General features: G+C 47.7%; 1 protein-coding gene across 8 annotated transcripts in view; it reads right to left on the reverse strand.

The window, feature by feature from the left end:
• Positions 1-22,040, reverse strand: part of SNX10 (sorting nexin 10) — an 81,117-nt gene that overhangs the window by 25,837 nt on the left and 33,240 nt on the right. For 6 of the 8 annotated variants that reach the window (XM_021079049.2, XM_085005663.1, XM_085005666.1 and 3 more), the window contains one exon: positions 3,513-3,559. In XM_021079049.2, the coding sequence (XP_020934708.1) occupies positions 3,513-3,536 (24 nt within the window). In that variant the 5' untranslated portion in view covers positions 3,537-3,559. Of the gene's footprint in view, positions 1-3,512; positions 3,560-3,693; positions 3,832-10,045; positions 10,066-22,040 lie in introns of those variants that run through there. The other 2 variants (XM_085005664.1, XM_085005667.1) reach the window with 2 other exon arrangements.

Here is a 22,040-nt window from a genome sequence, read left to right on the forward strand (position 1 = left end):
AAGATACCCTGATGATTGAGGCTTTAGGAAAGTCTCTCCTTGATGCCCAAGCTAAGATCTGAAAGGTAAGGAGGCGTCAGTCCTGGTGTCAAGGCCAGGGGAGGGAGATTATTCCAGGCAGTGGGAAAGACATCTGCAAAAGCCCGGGGGCCCAGGGTGCACAGAGCACTCAAGTCTCCAAAACTGGGACTTTCATGGTGGTCTAGCGGCTAGGGTTCGGTGCTTTCACCACTGCGGCCCAGGTTCAACTCCCCGGTCTGGGAACTGAGATCCTACATCAAGCCACTGCACACGGTGGCCAAATAAATAAATAAATAAAATAAGCTACAAGGAAATACTGTTTAAGAAAAAAAAAAGTCTCTGAAATAGGGAGTGATAAAAGCACAGGGTGGAGGGAGGGGCAGGAGATGAGACTAGGGAAACAACCAGGGTCAGATCATATAGGGCCTTAGAAACCACATTTAGGGGTTTGGACTTGGTTCTAAGAGCAATGTGTTAGAAGCCAGGAAATCATTCTGGCCACACACATAAGATGAATTGACATGTGGTGAATGGTAGCAGGTTATAGGACATCCAGAATCGCGCCTTGTTATGCTTGGTTCTTGCTGACAGAGGCTAAAGTAAGTTTCTGAACATTATACCTCTTTCCCCTATGGCATTTTTTTTCCCTTTTCCATTGAAGGACTTTCCAGTTTAAAATTCCTTAATGTTATAGTATCACTATATAATTATTGATAACAAAGGACTTTTCAAGGTCAATAAAATGCTTCATGTAGCTGGTTAAAATGTCTCATGTTTATGGATTGAAATTACCTTAAAAATCAAGTGATTAAACTGGCTAAGCCAAAAATAAAAATAAAAAGCCACTAATTGGAAAAAAAGTCTTTGTTGCTTTCACAGCGAGTTTTCTCCCCCCAAGAGAACAATTTTTAATATCTGTCTTTGGCTACGGCCATACTACCCTGAACGCTCCCTGATCTCATCTAAAATGTGTCTTGGGAATAGTGCTGGCTGTCGGTCAGTACAGCCTGCCCAGAGCTCAGGCACATACAGGTGTGTAGTAAAGCATTCAGCTTACCCAAAGGGAGGTCTGGCCTCTGACCTTGGCTACTAGGGGGTGATCTCTAAGCCTCTGGAATGTCCTGTCAGACAGGTATATCTTTGTCTGCCTGGGCTTTGGCCACTGGATAGTCAAACAATGTGGATATGGTGGAGGCTTGGGGTCACACTGTATCAGCTGTGACCTCTGGAGGACTTGGAGACTAAAGGCATCTTTACCAGGAGGAGCGGAGCCTAAAGGTCAGCCATGCAGGCAGTGTGAGCCCCAAGAAAAACTCTGGACACCAAAGGTTCAGGGGAGCTCTCCTGAGTTATCACAAATCGACTCCTTAAGGACAGGATAACTGGTAGCTCTGCATTTGGACCCTCCCCAGCTTGGCCCTCTGCCTCTCTTCCTTCAGCTGGCTCTAAATGGTATCCTTTCCCTGTAACAAACCATAACCATGAGTATAAGTGCTCTCGGTGAGTTCTGGGAGTCCTTGTAAATTATCAAAGCTGAGGATGGTCCTGTGAATGATCAAAACTGAGGTTGGGAGTTTCTGTTGTGGCTCAGTGGAAATGAATCTGACTAGCAACCATGAGGACGCAGGTTCAATCCCTGGCCTTGCTCAATGGGTGAAGGATCCAGCGTTGCCATGAGCTGTGGTGGAGGTGGCAGACGTGACTTGGATCCCATGTTGCTGTGGCTGTGATGTAGGCCGGCAGTCACAGCTATGATTTGGCCCTTACCCTGGGAATTTCCATATGCTGCAGGTGCAGCCCTAAAAAGACAAAAAAAAAAAATAGAAAGAAAGAAAGAAAAAAAACTGAGGATGGTCTGGGGAACTCCTGAACTTGAAATTGGTGTCAGAAGTGAAGGCAGTCATGTGGGGACTTGTGGTTTGGCCAACTTCACAGAGGTGTTTCTGGAAGCAAACAGCTTGGTCTCAGGACTGTTTAATACAGGGGCAGGGAAACAGCATACCTTGTATTGTGCTGAGCTCTGTGGGGAACCTTAGGGGGACTACCAGAAATGGGTACAAAGTAATTTCTGTGGTGCTGGAAACACCCCCACTTTGAGCCAAATGATGCTTATACAGATGTGAACATAAGTGAAAACCTACTGAGCTGTACACAGCTGTACTGAGTAGGACATTTTACGCATTTTACTACCCACGTGTTACATCTAATCTTTAAAAGTTAAAAAACAAACAATAACATTGCTTTTGGAGTTCCCATTGTGGCTCAATCATCAGGTTAAGAACCCAACTAGTATCCATGAGGATGTGGGTTCAATCCCTGGCTTCGCTCAGTGGGATCCAGCATTGCCACAAAGCTGTGGTGTAGGTTGCAAATGTGACTTGGATCTGGCTTTGCTGTTGGCTGTGGTGTAGGCTGGCAGTTGCAGCTCAGATTGACTCCTAGTCTGAGACTTTCCATATACCACAAGCATTGCCCCCCCAAAAAAATGAGCAACAAAAAAAACAACAAAAAAAAAAACATTGCTTTTGAAAATGGGGGAGCCCAGCCTGGAACTGAAGAGTAGAAGTAGGCTGGATTACTAAGAAGATCCTGAACCCAAAGACAGGGCTGAAAGAAAGGATGAGAGATCTAACAAAGAAGTTTCTGGAAGGATTCTCCAAAATGGATTGTTTAGTTCTTTAAACTTGGGCAAGGCGAACTATATGACCATGTGACTGTGTCTATGACAATACGTGTGCATGTATGACTGGTGTGTGTGTCGGGGTGGGGGGGGGTGATGCACAAATGCTCCCTAAAAAGGTCCATGTGCCAGCACTGGTACTATTTAGTTCAGCTCATATAGTAATGATGTCTGTGGTACAGCGATAAGCAGCGGAGACACAGGGGTACTTCTGAGGGAGGCCATTGAGCCCAAGACTGGCATGCAGGTGGCCCTACCCTCCTCCCAGTCAGACGGCAACTCAGGGAACTGAGGCCAAGTGGGTTTGGGAAGGGAGAGCCTCCCTGAATTATGTGAAACCAAGCCCAGGGAGCCAAGAGATAAGAAGCAGGGCAAAACTGAAACTAATGGCAGCCAGCCTGGCAGGCAATTCCCCTGGGCTGTTACCAACGGTGGGGGAATTCAGAATGAGGCAACACAGCCGAAAACCAAGAGAGCAGGTCAGGAGACTATTCAAAGCAAAGTGGGAGGAGAGCCTGGGAGAATTCTGAGTCATAGAAAAAGACACTTTCATATGCAGTGGCTGATAGTCAGCAGAGAGACCGTTCAGTCTTTGGAACCAAAGACTATAAGGGCCACAGGTGCCGCGATATGGGGGGGGTGGGGGCCGGTGAGTGCAGGAGTGTGGCTGTTTTGGTCTTTCATTAGCTCTCTTGCATGACAATCCTGTGGTATCTTGATTCTCTTCTACTTTATGGTTAGAGGATGAAGAACTAACCTACAGTGAATCAAAGCACGTGGATTATTTATTTTTGGATTTGGGATGACATACCTCTTTCTGTTGTTCTGGAAACATCTTCAACGCAGGACACGATCAGTCTGAAAAAGAAAATACCAACTCAGTGACTTGGAACCACCTTCCAGGAGCAGAATGCCTCTCAGGGCCTCCCGCCCAAACCCCCAAGAGCCCACCCTCCCGCAGTCTCTGCACATGTGCTCTGCTCCTCCTTCACCTGCTCCCCGCGGACTGGGCCAAGGTGAACATCAGTCCACCTGGGGGCTGGGATCCTGGGACATGGCAAGGCTAAGGGGGCTGACTGATGACAGGCCCTCAAACTGAAGGCCAGGCAGGGTCGGGCTGGAGCTGGAGCCTTGGGGGAATCAGAGGAGGCTTGAGATATGGGGGAGCAGGGGGGCCAAGAGGGGCAGCCGGGGATGCCGGTGGGCAGTGAGATGGAGAGAATGGAAAAGATGCCCAGAGACCTGCCACTGAGAATGGCCCTGACTGTTTTACCTGCACCCCAAGCTTTCAAAGAGGAGATCACTGCTGTGACATTTACACTTCCCCGGAGTTCAGATAAGAGGCAGTGTGGCCCCAAGAGAGACAGACGAAGGTCAGGACCTTGATTCTCAGCCTCCAGTCAGTGCAGTCTGGAGTGCAGTCAGTGCTGTCGGCTGATTGCAGGCCCTGCATGTTCCTAGCTTGGCCACTACTCCTTAAATCCCCATTGATTCCAAAAGGTTGGTGGCGTTAACCCCTCCTCCCTGCCCACTCCCCAAACGTAAACCCCCTGACTATACGCACACATACAGCTTACAGCAGAAAGTAAGGCTGCATGGTCACAATTGGCCCCTATTTTGATAATATAACTCTGACCCCATTTTGCAGGCAATTAGTCTCATCCACAAGTCTTCCCTGATTCTCCACTAACACCCCTGGCACAACAGGGAGTACGAGAAAGCCAGAACACCAGCTCCGGCATCCAGTCCCACAAGGTGTCCGGGAGGAGAGGACCCAGGGCAGGCAGAGGAAAGAGCTCCCGCAGGAGGCGAGCAAACCACACCGTGAGCAGCCTGGAGGCTTCCGTTCCCGGGGAGGGAGAGGGCAGGAGGACCCATGGGAGATTTTCAGTGTTCACGGAAAGAGGAGGAAGAGGCCTGATGATGGCACACAGAGAGGATGCGGGAGAGTGTGCTGGTTAAGAGATGCTGAGCCGAGGAAAAGGGTTCGAGGAGCATGAAATGCTGCCAAAAATGTATGCCTGCATCCTCACCTCTGGAACCTCTGGAACCTGTGCATGCAGGTCATTTGGAAAAGGGGTCTCTGCAGGTGGGGGCCCTAAATCCAATGGCAAGTGTCCTTATAAGAGACAGAAGAATAGCAATCCACACACAGAGGAGAAGGCGGAGGCAGAGACTGCAGAGATGCAGCCACAAGCCAGGGCCACCTGGAGTCACAAAAGCTGGAAGAGGCAGGAAGGCTTTCTCCGAGAGCCTCCAGAGGGAGCACGGTCCAGCCAAGAGCTTGATTTCAAGTGTCTGGCCTTGGGAATGCGAGAGGATGACTCTGTGGTTTTAAGTCACCGAGTTTGTGGCAATTTCTTTTTCTTTTTTTCTTTTTGCTTTTTAGGGCTGTACCTGCTTCATATGGAAGTTTCCAGGCTAGGGGTCGAATTGGAGCTTCAGCTACTGGCCTACACCACAGCCATGTGGGATCCGAGCTGCATCTGCAACCTATACCACAGCTCACGGCAACGCTGGATCCTTACCGCACGGAGCGAGGCCAGGGATCAAACCCGCAACCTCAGGGCTCCTAGTCAGATTTGTTAACTGCTGAGCCAAGAGGGGAACTCCCGTGGGAATTTGCTAGGGCAGCCACAGGAAACTACTACAGAGCGGCCGTGTGGAGATTAGGCTGGAAAGGTAAGCTGGGGTCCTGACTGGGGAGCAGGAAATTCATTCAGTCGCACTCATTCACTCACTCAGCATTTATGGGTCACATGCTGGATTCGAAATGGGACAGAGAGTGGAAAGCAGAGCTGGCTCAGAGCTCACAAGATGACTTCATAATTGTAAGGTGGAAATGACAGGAAAGGAAAGGGAAGGGAAGCCTCTTATAAGAATGGAGAGACTAAAAAACTAAAAAAAGAAAAACCCCAGGACAGAGCGACGAAATAGGAGGTGGGGAAACGTGGCCTGGGAAGACTTTACTGAGAAAATGGCACTGAAGCTGAGGCCTCAAGGGTGGTGTGGTTGCCAGGAAGGCAACAGGAGAAAGGCTTTCTAGGCAGAGGGACCAGCACGTGCAAAGGGGCAGAGGCTGGAAGGAGGCTCAAGAGACCTGGCTGAAAGTGAGGCCTCAGGTTCCCTGCACAAAGCCGAACGCTGATCTGGTGGGTCCTTGACCCTCAGGCCTCCAGCCCTTCCAGATCCCCTTGCCAACTCTCACTCCGCCTCAGGGATCCTGCTCAGACACCACTTCCCTGCTCTTGCCCCCGTTACACAGCGTGTTGTGCAATTAACTGCTGGCATCAACTTCACTTGCATCATAAAACCTGTATTCTGTCTTCCCCAATGGACTGAATTTCTGCAACAGAGAACTGCTGTGTCCTCATGCAAACTTTGCAACCACCCTGTGTGGGAGAGGTGAGCGTCCTCCCTTTACAGGCACGAAAACTGAAGGTCAGAGGATCAAGCGGTCCCAGGTCAAAGGGTGAGGGGAGAGAGCCAGAGCCCAGGGTCAACTCACATGCTTCCCAACCCTGGTCTTCTGACCGCCCGAGGATGCCACCTCAACCATGTGACATGACCAAACAGGGCAACGTTTGGGTCTTCATTCTCCCCGCGGGGCTTGCGCTCCCTGCCCCTCACCCACCCCAGGCAGAAGGACTCAGTAATTCTCCCAAGGTGCGGGCCACCCTGAGATGCTAGACACCAAGCCGGCTTGGGAAGCAGGAAGCTGAAAATTCTAAACCAGTCGAATCATCGCAGAGAACACGTGGCCAAGATTTTGTATTTTAGGAATTCCCTGACGGCCAGGCAGTTGAGGACGCAGTGTTGTCACTGCTGTGGCTCGTGTCACCGCTGTGGCTCGTGTCACCGTGGGACAGTTTGATCCCCAGCCTGGGGATTTCCCCATGGCTTGGGCACAGCCAGAAAAAAAAAAAAAAAAAAGAATTTCATATTTTAAATCTGGATAGTGGATGGGGGGGTTGGGTTTAGCGGTGGGAAGACTTGCATTTTCCACTCCATCCACTTCCGTACAGTGAACACAAATTAACTTCTTACACTTTACTAAGTACTGATTGTTTCAAAATAAATGAAACACCATAATTCTATCAGAAGCATTAAAAAAGGGAGTTCCCGTCGTGGGCCAGGGGAAACGAAGCTGACCAGTATCCATGAGGACACAGGTCCAATCCCTGGCTCCTCCAGGGTTAAGGATCCGGCGTTGCCGTGAGTTGTGGTGTGGGTCGCAGATGCAGCGTGGCCCTGGCATTGCTGTGGCTGTGGTGCAGGCCGGTGGCCACAGCTCCGACTCGACTCCTTGCCAGGGAACTTCCATGTGCCGTGTGTTCGGCCCTAAAAAGAAAGAAAAAGAAGTGTTAGAAAGAAAAAATGGCAGTCCCAAAATGGAGACACTTGTGCTAAAACCAAGACTTAATACCTAACCAATCTGCTGTTACAACCTTCCCCAGGAATGCAATCCTAACCTGTCAGTGTGGAACTTTCTAGTGAGAGGTCCTTCTTTCCATTTCCCCCAAGGAAGATGAGGTAACCTGCCACATGGACCCCTTCTGTCCCCTATAGCGCACTCCCTCGCTGTATGACCAAGGGCAGCTTAACCCTCCGACCTTCTGTTTTCTTACCTAAAGGGAGGACACTCACCTCTCCCCTCACAGGGTGGTTTACATGAGGGGACCTAGAAACACTCCACTGGAGAAATTCCGTCCACTGGGGAAGACAGAATATACTAGAAATCATCTTTCTGTTTGTCTGTTTTGTCTTCCTTGTCCTCCCTTTGAAAACCTCTGTTTTTTTGTTTTGTTTTTCTTTTTAGGGCTGCACATGCGGCACATGGAAGGTCCCAGGTTATGGGTCAAATTGGAGCTATAGCTGCCGGCCTACACTACGGCCACAGCCACTCAGGATCCAAGCCTCGTCTGCGACCTACACCATAGCTCACGGCAACAACGGATCCTTAACCCACTGAGCGAGGCCAGGGATTGAACCTGCCTCCTCATGGATACGAGTCAGATTCTTTACCTGCTGAGCCACAACGGGAATTCTGAAAACCTCTCCCTTTCTGCAGCCCCATGGAGTTCCCCCTCTACTTGCTAGATGAGATGCTGCCCAATTCATGAATCATTCAATAATAACAACTAGATCCTTAAAATCTACTCACCTGAAATTTGTGTTTTCAACAGAAGAAATAACAGCTCAAACATAAATTACAGAAGCTTTTTACTTCATGTAACATAAACAGCACATTCAAATGCATGAAGAGACGTGATCTTTACAGCACTATAGAAAATGTCACCTGCTACTGGAACTTGCCATGGCATTTATTTACCGGTGGGGAGAAAGAAATTAAATGATAGCACAACCGTTGGTTTGAGATAAAAGGTTATAACATGTCTAAAATTTAGTAAACCAAAGTCGCTAATCAGAAATCACCCCCTAGGAGTTTCTGTCGTGGCTCAGCGGTAATGAACCTGACTAGTATCCATGAGGATACGGGTTCCATCCCTGGCTTGGCTGAGTGGGTTAAGGATCCAGAGTTGCTGTGAGCTGTGGTTTAAGTTCTGGTGTTGCTGTGGCTGTGGCGTAGGCCGGCAGCTATAGCTCTAATTCAACCCTCAGCCTGAGAACTTCCATACGCTGTGGGTGTTGCCCTAAAAAGACAAGAAAAAAGAAAGAAAGAAATCACCCCCCATAAACTACACCTTCCTGGTGGGTTATAAAATTTTAGATCTGGGAGTTCCTGCTATGATGCAATGGGATCACTGGCATCTTTGGTGTGCTGGGACACAGGTTCAATCCCCAGCCTGGCACTGTGGGTTAAGGATCCAGCACTGCTGCAGCTGTGGCAACCCAAATCTGATCCCCGGCCTGGGACCTCCATATGCCGTGGGGTGGCTAAATAAGAAAAATAAAAAAATTTAGATTTATTTAGCTCTCCAAATTTCCCCAGGCTAGCCCACGTGTCTGTCATGATAATGAACTTGGAGAATTCCTGCCGCCTGGAAAGACTTAAGCCAACAAGTGTGGAAACCTGCCTCCAGATGACCATCAACGAGGCTGTCCTTGGAGCATTTTCCCTCCTCAGCACCACTGGAGGCACAGCACACAGCCACAGTCACCCACTGCAGTCCCGTCGCCCTCCCACTGACCCTCCCCGCGAGAACTAGTCAATCTCACAGCCATTCCCGACGGCAGGGATGGTGTCTCAAGCCTGTTGTTGAGGTGGCTGCACACAGGTGACAGGTCTACACGGTCTCCCACCCCTCTCCCGCCCCCCAGGGAAGCACGGCAGCTCCGAGACGCCCCTGAGAGACCCAGCATGTGTGTTCACAACTGCATCACTGCCTTGAGAGCAGCACTTGCCAAAACCAGAAACTTCAGAAGAAACCTGCTCCCATCATCCACCCTAGAATATTTCTTCTATAAAACAGAAAAAGTCTGTGAAACAAACAGAATTCACTAGAGCGGAGGTCAGCGATTTTTTCTGTGAAGGGCCAGATGGTAACTATTTGAGGCTCTGCAGGCTTTGCAGACTCTGCTGCAACTACTCACACCTGCAATTTGTAGTAAGAAAGTTCCCACAGATGAAAAGTAATCAAATGTACATGGCTGTGTTCCAGGAAAGCTTTATCGACAGCAGGTCTACAGTGTGCAGACCCCTGCTATGGAGCAATCAAGAATTACACTGTCACTTCTATACCTCAAAAGCTCTTTCTTAGATCAACAGCGAAACACCTTTGAAATGTTAAGCTGGATCCATAAACCTGTGGTGGTCTCCTCTCTGACAAGCAAATTACTGAGAGTCTGTGGACTCCATATGTGAGTGGAGTGAGAAGAGGCTACTAGCAAGCATAGTTTATATTTTTCTCTGAAATGAAAGTGGAAGGGGGTGAGGTTTAAAGAGCAGAGTTTGGGGTTTTCCTATCAACCCAAGCCTAAGGCTGATTAACCCAACAAACTTGTTCATTGGGAAACAAGCTCTGAATTTATATCAGCACCACAGAGGCATCCTACACAGAATGAAACTAGCTTTAACAAAAATTTATGGTTATTGAAGTTCCCATTGTGGCACAGGGGAAATGACTCTGACTAGTATCCATGAGGATGTGTGTTCCATCCCTGGCCTCGCCCTGTGGGTTAGGGATCTGGCCTTGCTGTGAGCTGTGGTGTAGGTCGCAGACGCGGCTTGGATCCCATGTTGCCATGGCGATGGTGTAGGCTGGCAGCTGCAGCTCCAATTTGACCCCAGCCTGGGAACTTCCATATGCCGTGGGTACAGCCCTAAAAAGCAAAAACAAAACAAAACCTACAGTCACTGATCCCATTCTCCTTCCCACTTAGCTTCCTCACAAGAATTATTCGAGAACCTCAAATGGATCCAGCTCCTGGGCGCCCCCGGAGGTAGACCCTTCTCTCCCTCTAGCTTCTGGAAACTTCTGAGACTGACCCAGGCTATTCAGCCATCTCCTCACTTGAGCCCTCTCAAAGGCTCAAACAGTGAATAAACAATTTCATGAACCAGACGTGTTTCCCTGCATTTCCAACACAGAAGCCAAGAGAAATCGAAAGTGGTCCCAGAAGAGTGTGCAGATGGAATCTTAACTAACGTCACAATGGGCAGGGCCATTCTAAGAGCAAAGGGAGATGAGGATATTTTTATAAGGAAATGAATTTTTGTATCTTTCTTTTCTTTGTTGTGTTAGAAGCAGCAGTCAACCCTCAAACAAAATATGCTTAACCTCTCTTTTCCCTTCAGAAAGCGTGGCCAGGCTCCAAGAGCTGGGGGCTTGAGGCCAGGGACAGGCCTGGAAGCTGAGGGTAGAGGGAGCGAATAAGCAAAAAAAGACATTATTTCCCTCCATGTCCCACCATCTAGCTTTGGTACTAGTTGGTCTGATTCACGCTGGGCTTCGCGCCATCAGGATCACACATTACCTTTTCCATGTTCAAGAGAGCCCACTATGGGGCAGTTGTGCTTAGGGAAAGGCATCAGTTACCTAGTTCCTTTCCTATTACAATTCTGCCTCCAGAGAGGGTTATTTAATTCAAAAAAAAAAAAAAAGTTAGACAAGACCTTTGTATTAAGGGGGGTAAAGGGTGTGAGGTAGGAACCCCAGTGAACACTTAAAAGGGTCCAAATGGAGCTGGCTGAATAGCCTAGTCAGTCTCAGAGGTCTCTAAGAAGGGGGAAGGGGGGTGGCTACTTCCAGGGACTCCAGGAGCTGTGTTGACTTGAGGTTCTCAAAAGTTTATCGCCTACCCCCCTCAAGAGGGAAACCTCCACCCCCTGGGGCAGGAGGCTCCTCCAGTGTACACAGAGGGAGCTGGGTTCCGTCCACACTAGTGTCTCACCAGCTCACTGCCTCCCAGAAGAAGGGCTGCCCTTCCAGGGAGTTAGTGTTGTGGTCATTGTGCTGCCCTGTGCGATGCCCTAGAGCACTGAAGGTCCCCAAAAATTGTCCAGGACATTCAGAAGAACCAGTTCTAGTGCTATGGTTAGTAAACACCTCCCCACTCTCACAAAAACATAAATACAATAGAAAGAACTTGAGAAAACGGTGATAGGACCATATGAAAATTTAAACCCGCAGCATGTTTCAAAAGGGATTTAAAGACAAAAGTCATGGAGTTCCTGCTGTGGCACAGAGGAAACAAATCCGACTAGGAACCATGAGGATGCGGATTCAACCCCTGGCCTCGTTCAGTGGGTTAGGGATCTGGCATTGCCATGAGCTGTGGTGTAGGTCGCAGACGCAGCTCGGATCTGGCATTGCTGAGGCTGTGGCATAGACTGGCAGCCACAGCTCTGAATGGACCCCTAGCCTGGGAACCTCCATGTGCCACAGGTGTGGCCCTAAAAACCAAAAAAAAAAAAAAAAAAAAGCAGAAAACAGGCATTGGTAAGGACATAGGGAAACTGGAACCTTTGTGCTGGTGGGAGTGTAAAATGGGGTAGCTGCTGTGGAAAGCAGTAATGAGGTTTTAAAAAATTAAAAGAGAATCAATTACCTCATGATACAGTAATCCCACCTCCGGGTATATAGCTACAAGAGGAGAAAACAGGGTCTTGAAGAGAAAACTGCACATGCATGTTCACAGCAGCACCGTTCATAACAGCCAAGAGGGAGAAGCAACCCACGCGTCCATCAACAAAGGAAGAGATGAGAAAAATGCAGTGTGTATACATGCAATGGACCGCGAGCCTTTAAAAGGAAGGAAAGGCCGGCCAGCTCTGCACCGAGGATGAACTTGGAGGACATGATGCTAAGAGAAATAATTCAGTCAAAAACACATTGTGGCACAACAGCTCCAGGATCTGGTGTTTTCACTGCATCAGCTTGGGTCGCTGTGGTGGCAAGGGTTCTATCCCTGGCTCAGGAACCTCCACAGGCCACGGACGTAACCAAGAAAAACCAAAAACTTTAGGGTTCCACTTACTTAATGAGCTTTGTAAAGAAGTCAAATTCATGGAAACAAGAAGGGAGGATGGTGGTTGCTGGGGGCTAGGAAGAGTGGACCTGGACAGTTCCTGTCTACTGCATAGAGAGCTGCAGTGTTGAAAACAAGATGCAGAGAGTTATTACACAAAAATGTGAATGTACTTAAAGCTACTTGAACTGTACACTTAAAATGGGCAAGGTGGTAAATTTTATGTTTCTTACTGCAATTGAAACGGAAAAAAATTTCAAGAAAGGTCAAAATTTCAAATATTTAACCTTGCTATAAGTACAAATAAAAATGAGATAACATATTTTTGTCTATCAAGTTAGAATGTTTCTTTAATGATGTCCACTGCTGGCAGGCTTCCTGGGAAATGGGACTGAATGAGAGCAATGTGAACTATTTCAATTATTTATTTATTTTTTTTCTTTTTGTCTTTTTTGCCATTTCTTGGGCTGCTCCCGAGGCATATGGAGGTTCCCAGGCTAGGGGTTGAATCAGAGTTGTAGCCGCCGGCTTACACCACATCCACAGCAATGCGGGATATGAACCTCATCTGCAACCTACACCACAGCTCATGGCAACCCCAGATCCTTAACCCCCTGAGCAAGGCCAGGGATCAAACCCACAACCTCATGGTTCCCAGTCGGATTCGTTAACCACTGAGCCACGACAAGAATTCCCTATCTCAATTATTTCTGAATGACAATCTGGCTATATGTTTCAAAACTGTTTTTATTTTTTTACTTTTTTTTGGGGGGGGCAGCTTCTGCGGGCTGTGGAGGTTCCCAGTCTAGGGGTCCAATCAGAGCTGCAGCCGCCGGCCTACACCACAGCCACAGCAACGCCAGATCTGAGCAGTGTCTTCGACCTACACCACAGCTCACAGCAATGCCGGATCTATAACCCACTGAGCGAGGCCAGGGATCGAACCCGTAACCTCATGGTTCCTAGTTGGATTCGTTTCCACTGTGCCTCGACGGGAATTCCCTCAAAACTGTTTTTAAATTGCTTATGTTCTTTGACTTGATTACTTCATGTCTAAGAACTCAACCTACAAAATCAGTCAGACATATGCAAAAAAAGCTTATTATGAAAAAATGTTCACACTGCAGTAATTTTCTTTTCTTCTTCTTCTTTTTTTTTTTTTTTCTTTTGTCTTTTTAGGGCCACACCCTCAGCATATGGAGGTTCCCAGGCGAGGGGTCTAATCGGAGCTACAGCTGCCGGCCTACACCACAGCCACAGCAACACAGGATCCAAGCAGCATCTGCAAACTACACCACAGCTCATGACAACACCAGATCCTTAACTCACTGAGTGAGGCCAGAGATCAAACCCACAACCTCATGGTTCCTAGTTGGATTCATTTCTGCTGTGCCACAGCAGGAACTCCGAACAGTGCAATAATTTTCTTTCTTTTCTTTTTTTTTTTTTTTTGTCTTTTTGCCATTTCTTGGGCCGCTCTCGCGGCATATGGAGGTTCCCAGGCTAGGGGTCCAATCGGAGCTGTAGCCACCAGCCTACACCAGAGCCACAGCAAAGTGGGATCCGAGCCGAGTCTGCAACCTACACCACAGCTCATGGCAACGCCGGATCGTTAACCCACTGAGCAAGGGCAGGGACCGAACCCGAAACCTCATGGTTCCTAATCGGATTCGTTAACCACTGCGCCACGACGGGAACTCCCATAATTTTCTTTAAAAAATCAAATAAATAGAAACCAAAATGTCCATGGGGAGTTTCCGTCATAGCTCAGTGGTAACAAACCTGACTAGTATCCATGAGGAGTGAGCCCTGGCTTCACTCAGTGGGTTAAGCTGTGGTGTAGGTCAAAGATGTAGCTCGGATCCCACGTTGCTGTGGCTGTAGCATAGGCCGGGAGCTGCAGCTCCAATTTGACCCCTAGCCTGGGAACTTCCATCTGATTCAGGCACGGTTCTAGAAAATAAAAAGAAAAAAAAAGGCAAAATGTCCATAAATAGCAGATTTTAAAAAACCCAGAATTACAGTAAAGCTGAATAACCACTTTACAGCCACTGCAAATTATGTTACAGAAAGATATTAAGTAACAGGAACTGTTCAAGAAGTACTAAGGTTTTTTAAGCATGTTTTTACTTCTTATTCATTTAAGAACTGGAGTCTACACAAAACAAGTCAATAGTGGTCATTTCTGAGTGGTAGAATTAATTTCACTTTCATTTCCTCCTAAGACGTTTGGCAATTTCACTTTCATTTCCTCCTAAGACGTTTGGCGATTTTCCTTTTTTTTCTTTTCCGGGTTTTTTTTTTTTTTTTTTTTTTGGTCTTTTTATTTTTTTTTATTTATTTATTTTTTTGTCTTTTTGCTATTTCTTGGGCCGCTCCCGCGGCATATGGAGGTTCCCAGGCTAGGGGTCTAATCGGAACTGTAGCTGCCAGCCTATGCCAGAGCCACAGCAACTCGGGATCCGAGCCACGTCTGCAACCTACACCACAGCTCACGGCAACGCCGGATCGTTAACCCACTGAGCAAGGGCAGGGATAGAACCCGCAACCTCATGGTTCCTAGTCGGATTCGTTAACCACTGCGCCACGATGGGAACTCCTTTTTGGTCTTTTTAGGGCAGCAGGTGTGGCATATAGAGGTGTCCAGGATAGGGGTTGAATCGGACCTGTAGCTGCCAGCCTACACCACGGCCACAGCAATGCGGGATATGAGCCGCATCTGCAACCTACACCACAGCGCACCGCAACGCCGGATCCTTAACCCACTGATCAAGGCTAGGGATTGAACCCGTGTCCTCATGGATACTAGTCAGGTTCGTTAACCCATGAGCCATGACTCGAACTCCATTTTTTCTATTTAAAATTTAAAAAATCACTGACTTCTTATTTTCATCTGTGTAAGAACATGACATCAGTGGGGTAATTTAAAATTCAAAGTTTAATTTAGGTTCAGTTTTACCCAGACCTGCTCTCAGTGCAACCTATGTCCTTTGCAGGTCTGTGGTGGGGGGAGGGGGGAGACCCCCCCAAATCTCCTCTAGGAAGAAGCTCTTGGCCAAGGTCTTGCTGGAGGGACAGCTCTACAAGTAGCCCTGCTTTCTATCACCTGGGGGCCCTCCTTGGACACAGGAGCCTGCATCGTGATGGGCATCGGACTCTAGGGAAGCCCATCGGCAGGTTAGTCAGGTGTCAGAGGCATGACCTCAGGGAGGACTGGGTGCCGGCTCCCTCCCAGCATCTGGACTAGGAAACCCCAAGACTCGACAGCTCTCTGGGTCCCAATGCTAGGAAATGCCGAGACAACAGAAAGATAATGTGATCGTAGCTGGAGTTCCAAGGGACCAGAGCTTATATTTAAACAGAAGCCATGACATAGATAAAAGATCTCTTGAGATAGTAAAGAAACTGGCCACCAGGAAAGTTGAACTTCAGAAGCCAGCTTCAGCTGCTGATGTCCGCAGGACTGCCTGGAGCCAATGCCATAACTCAAGAGTTTGCTTACTTCCCAGTGGCTTAAGCACCCAGGGTCTGCTGGGTACCCATGCACAGCATCCCTACGATAAGCACCCCTTTATTCAAGGTAGCTTGAGGGAGATCCCAGTTTGTGCAACCAGAAGAGTTCAAGAAAAAAGAAAGAGGTGTACCAAAACCCCAGAGTTGGACTAGAGTGGGGCTGCCATGCACTTTGGGGGGGGGGGGGCGCGCAGCAAGGCACACAGAGCCATCTGTAAACCCAGCCCCACGTGTTCTTCCTCATCTGATCTTAGGACTTTACAAAGGCAAATCAAAATGGAAACACAAGCCAAAATCTGAAATTTGGTTAAAGTTGGAAAGACAAAATTATCATTAAACTTTTCCAGCATTTATCACAAAAAACCTATACATTGAAGAGGGTCAGCAGTCTTAAAAAAAAAAAATGGTTTAAAACACACAAAATAATGAAAGCACTCACTTGCTTATCTCCACAATGGATTCCATTTAGGAATCAGGAATTTGATGCCAGGCCACATGTAGAGTTTAAAATCCAGAAACAAAAAAATACATGTACATAGCATTTTAGCCCCACAACTATTTTGGTGGCATTTAGGAAAAGTGCTGCCTTAGACTTGCAGGTGCTCTGGACACAGGCAGATGCACGTCAAGCCTGAGCTCCCTTCACACACACGCTACAGAGAGCCACCCAGGATATAACAAAACGTGACTAGAATAAACAGAATTGAAGCAAAGAAAATACAAAAAGCAGACGTAGGGGGGAGGAGCTGACCACAAGAGCAGAAAACCGGATAATACTGGGCTTCCTAACTTCTGCTTCCTTTCTCCTCAAAACAACCCTAACCTCCCAGATCAGATCCAAAATTATTTTTTTCGCATTTGCCAAATGGTCTCCTTCCTTTTTTATGCTAAGTTCCTCCTAACTGGTGATTCACCTGGGCTACTCACTTTCTCCTTTTAGAAAAGCAGATATTTAAAAAGGAGAGAGAGAAAGAAAAGCAGCTAAATCTCCGAACTTGGGGCAGGGATACCGGTAATTTAAACATTAAGTGTGAATTAGTCCACTTGCACTGCATTCCTATTAACCAAGAGCAATCAACCTCCAGCTACTCACTCTCCTCCCCCACCTCCGCCACCACGCAAACCCACTGGCCGTTGTGTATGTGGCATTCCTTGCAGGCTGATGTATCCCTCACATGCCTGCCTCAATGCCTGGCCATAGGATCATGAAAGACCTAAGCATACAGCCTCCTGAAGAACAAACGAAAATGCCCTGCCCTTCTCTCCTGCCAACAATTGGAGAGACCTTTTTTTTTAACTCTACACTCACTCTACCCCATCACCCGATAGATAAGAGGACTTTGCACAAGTCCCCACCACTTCCCAGCAAAACAGCACCTGCGGGAGCCACATCGGAAGTCCATACAACATCAACTTTTTTTTTCTTTCTTTTTTTGGCAGCTCCGAGGAATATGGAGTTCCCTGGCCAAGGATAAGATGACACGGACTTGGAGAACAGACTTGTGGTTGCCAAGGAAGAGGGGGAGGGAGTGGGACGGATTGGGAATTTGGGGTTAATAGTGGATAAGCAATGAGATCCTGCTGTATAGCACTGGGAACTATATCCAGTCACTTATGATGGAGCATAATAACGTGAGAAAAAGGAATGTATACATGTATGTGTAACTGGGTCACCTTGCTGTACAGGAGAAAATTGACAGAACACTGAAACCAGCTATGAGGGAAAAAATAAAAATCATTATAAAATTTAAAAAATAAAATAAAAATTAAAAAACACACTACCTGAAGGATAGCATCAAAAGAACAAAATACCTAGGATCAATTTTACCAAAAGGGCAAAACATATACATTGAAAACTACAAAGCACTGTTGAAAGAAAGTAAAGAAGATCTAAATAAATGGAAATGCATTCCACGTTCATGGACTGGAAAATTTAACATTGGTAAGGTGACAATTCTCCAAACTGATCTACAAATTCAGTGCAATCTCTCAGAATCCAGTGCAATCTCAGAACTCCCACTGTGATGCAACAGGATCAGCAGTATCTCTGCAGCACCAGGATGCAGGTTTGATCCCCGGCCCAGCACAGTAGGTTAAAGGATCCAGTGTTGCTGCAGCTGCGGCAAAGGTCATTGCAACTTCACGTTGGATCTGATCCCTGGCCCAGGAACTCCATACGCCACAAAGGAGCCAAAAAAGAAGACTAAAAAAAAAAAAAAGAATCCAGTGCAATCACTATCAGCTCTATCAGAATTCCAGCTAAATTCCTTGTACAAATTGACAAGCTGATTTCAAAATTCATATATAATTGCAAGGGAGAGAGGTCCCGTTGTGGCTCAGTGGAAATGAATCCCACTAGTAACCATGAGGTTGTGGGTTCGATCCCTGGCCTCAATCAGTGGGTTGATCCAGTGTTGCCATGAGCTGTGGTGTAGGTTGCAGACACAGCTCAGATCCTGCTTTGCTGTGGCTATGGTGTAGGCCAGCAGCTGTAGCTCTGATTCGACCCCTAGCCTGGTAACCTTCGTATACTGTGGGTACGGGCCTAAAAAGGAAAAAAAAAAAAAATTGCAAAACAGCCAAAACAACCCTGAAAAAGAAGAACAAAGTAGAGGACTCTTACTTCCTGATTTCAAAACTTACTGCAAAGCAACAATACTCAAGACAGTCTGGGACTGGCACAAGAATAGACAAAGAGATCAACAGAATAGAACTGACAGTCCAGAAATAAACCCATATCTCTATAGTCAGGGGATTTCAGCAAGGGTGCCAAAATAATTCAATGGGGAAAGAAGAATCTTTTTTAACAAACAGTGCTGGGAAAAGCGGGTAGCCATGAATTAAGTTGGACCCCTAATTACACCATATATAAAAATTAAGTCAACCTGGGTTAAAGACCTACATTAAAAGCAAAAACTATTGGAGTTCCCGTCGTGGTGCAGCGGAAATGAATCCGACTAGGAACCATGAGGTTGTGGGTTCGATCCCTGGCCTTGCTCAGTGGGTTAAGGATCTGGTGTTGCTGTGGCTCTGGTGTAGGTTGGCAGCTGTAGCTCCAATTAGACCCCTAGCCTGGGAGCCTCCATATGCCACAGGTGCAGCCCCCCCCAAAAAAAGCAAACACTATGAACTCTTAGAAGAAAAGAGGTAAACCTTCAACAGACTTGGATTTAGCAAAAGATTCTTAGATATAATACCAAAAGTATGAGCAACACAAGAAAACATAGATAAATTAGACTTCGCAAAAATTAAAAACGTGTGTGCTTCAAAGAATACCATCAAGGGTGTTCCCTGGTGGTCTAGCGGTTAGGACTCTGCACTTTTACCACTGTGTCCCAGGTTGAATCCCTGGTCTGGGAACTGAGATCCCACATCAACCCACTTCACGTTATGGCCCTAAAACAAAGAGGATACCATCAAGAAAGTGAAAAATGGAGTTCCCGCTATGGTGCAATGGAACTGGCAGTGTCTCTGCAGCGCCAGGACACAGGTTCAATCCCCGGCCCAGCACAGTGGGTTAAAGGATCACAGCATATGGAGTTCTCAGGCCAGGGATCACATCAGAGCTGCAGTTGTGAAAAAAAAAAAAGGAGTTCCCGTCACGGCGCAGTGGTTAACGAATCCGACTAGGAACCATGAGGTTGCGGGTTCGGTCCCTGCCCTTGCTCAGTGGGTTAACGATCCGGCGTTGCCGTGAGCTGTGGTGTAGGTTGCAGACATGGCTCGGATCCCGCGTTGCTGTGGCTCTGGCATAGGCCGGCGGCTACAGCTCAATTTGACCCCTAGCCTGGGAACCTCCATATGCCGCGAGAGCGGCCCAAGAAATGGCGAAAAGACAAAAAAAAAAAAACAACTTCTAAAATGGACCACAGTGAGGGACAGCTCCACATACCTGTGAATATGCCAAAAACCACTGAATTGTACACTTTAATTGGGAAATTGAACAGTATGTAGATATCACAATAAAGCCATTTTTTTAAAGTACCATCTGAAACCTTTCATTCAAGGCCCCAGGGTCTCTCGTCCTACAAACCACAATGTCTGCCAAGCTGAAGGCCTTCAGGCATCATTGCTCCCCTGGGTTCTCCCATCTCTGCCCCCCACTCGGACCCCACCCCTCCTCTGCCATCTCCTCTTCTAACCCTCCGTCCTCTATGCCCTGGGAACTCCCAGCCTGGAGCCAGCAAATGTCCCCCATTCTCCCCGTCTCAGCAGCTTTATCTCAGCTGGGCCCTGGCTTCTCCACCCTGTCCTTCCCTGGCGACCCTCCCAAGTCAAAGCTCTCATTTCCTTGGCACCCCCATTTCTCAGAACCAGGAGACGCCCGAGTTCCCTGACCACTGCTGTCTCCGACAGTGACCTACAGAGAAGTACCTGGAACCTAGGCCTGCGACCGGCTCCCCTTCTCCTCACTTCCTGGCCTGACGTCCTCCTCTCCTTCTCATCCCTCTCTCTTCCTTTTTTCCTTCCGCTCCTCATTCATACTTTTTTGGGGACCTCCTCCGAGTGTTCCGCCCCACTCTTTCTGGATCCCTCCCAGGAGGACCCCATTCATGGTCTGACCTGAGATGTGAGCCGTAGCCTGTGACCTAACTCTTTGTTTACCAACAACGTGTTTACCATGTGGCCACATCCCATTTTTTTTTGAAATAAAAAACTCAAAGTCCCCTCTGACCACCCCTCCTTTTCTCACTTCCTCATTCTCACTCAATTCGCTCTTCCACTTGAAAGAAAAGCCATTGGAAGTTTTGATTCTACGCTTCTTATTCTCCTCTGACCCTCAGTTCCTCCTACCATTCAAACACTCTCCCCTCCAGCACCCTTATTTTCCTGTTCCGCTGACACACAGCTGCATCTGTCTGCTGGTCCCCAAACATGGACCACCAGGGCCTCTGTCTCCTCCACTTTCTCGCTTGTCCTGCCCACGACTGAAGAGAAATGCAACCGTTTCTGTGACAGGCTCCATCACCAGGATATGAGTTCCAGCCAGTGGGGCCCTCCAGGGCTCAGGAGTCTTCCACTCACCCAGGCAGCTTCAGACCCTTCGCTCTCAGCTCCAGCCTCCTCCCTCCTCTCGGCCTGGCCTCTGTCATCTGATAACTGCATCTCCCTCTCCATCAAATCATAACGCCATCAAGTTTATGCTCTTCATCTTGGTCCTCTGCCCCCTTGAAATCTACCCATATATTCACCCACGTGCCTCCGTCTCAAAGAAAAGCATCAAACTCTCCATTGTCCTCATGATCTTTCCTCCCAGACCTTCTCCAAGACCTCAGCCCGTCAATTATTCCACCCCCTTAATAACTCCAACTTTTTTTTTTTTCTGCTTTTTTTAGGGCTGCATGGGCAGCATATGGAAGTTCCCAGGCTAGGGGTTGAATCAGAGCTGCAGCTGCCGGCCTGCACCACAGCCACGGCAATGCCAGGTACTTAGTCCACAGAGCGAGGCCAGGGATGAATCTGCATCCTCATGGATACTAATCAGGTTCATTACCGCTGAGCCACAATGGGAACTCCAAAATTTAGGTTAATTTTTTTTTCCTTTTGGCCACCTTGCAGCATACGGAGTTCCCTGGCCAGGGATCAGATCCGAGGTGCAGTTGCCGTCTAAACCACAGCTGCGGCAACGCCAGATCCTTAACCGCTGTGCCAGGCCAGGAATCAAACCTGCGTCCCAGCACTCCCAAGACGCCACCAATCCCTTTGCGCCACAGTAGGAACTCCTCCAACTTCTTTCTTATCATTAGTTCCTTCTCCTTCTCCAACAAACAAACTTGGGTTCTTCTCATCCCAGTACAGATGGGCAGCCGTGGCTAATTCATCAACCAATGGAACACCAGGCACTGCTGCAGACACCAGACATGAGCAAACAAACAAGGCAACCCAGTTCCAGGTTTCACTTACATCAGATGAGAGGACCATAAATGGACCACTCAGCTATAAAAAAAGAATGAAGTTTTGCCATTTGCAACAACATGGATGGACTCTGAGGGTGTTATGGTAATTGGAATAAGTCAGACAGACAAAGACCAATACTGTATATGCGGACTCTGAAAAATACAAGGAGTTCCCGTCATGGCTCAGTGGTTAACAAACCCAACTAGCATCCATGAGGACACAGGCTTGATCCCTGGCCTTGCTCAGTGGGTTAAGGATCCAGCACTGCATGAGCATGAGCTGGCATCAGCCTGGCATGAGCTGTGGTGTGGGTCACAGACAGGGCTTGGATCCCATGTGGCTGTAGCTGTGGTGTACGCTGGCGGCTACAGCTCCAATTCGACCCCTAGCCTGGGAACCTCCATATGCCACAGATGTGGCCCTAAAAAGACAAAAAGATAAATAAATAAATAAATAAATAAATAAAACAAAACTAGTGGGTATAACAAAAAAGAAG

The sequence above is a fragment of the Sus scrofa genome, chromosome 18 (assembly GCF_054392235.1).
Source record: "Sus scrofa isolate SSC_HxYL_T2T_F1_AM1 chromosome 18, Sscrofa_HxYL_maternal_Yorkshire_Landrace_v2.0, whole genome shotgun sequence".
NCBI lineage: Eukaryota > Metazoa > Chordata > Mammalia > Artiodactyla > Suidae > Sus > Sus scrofa.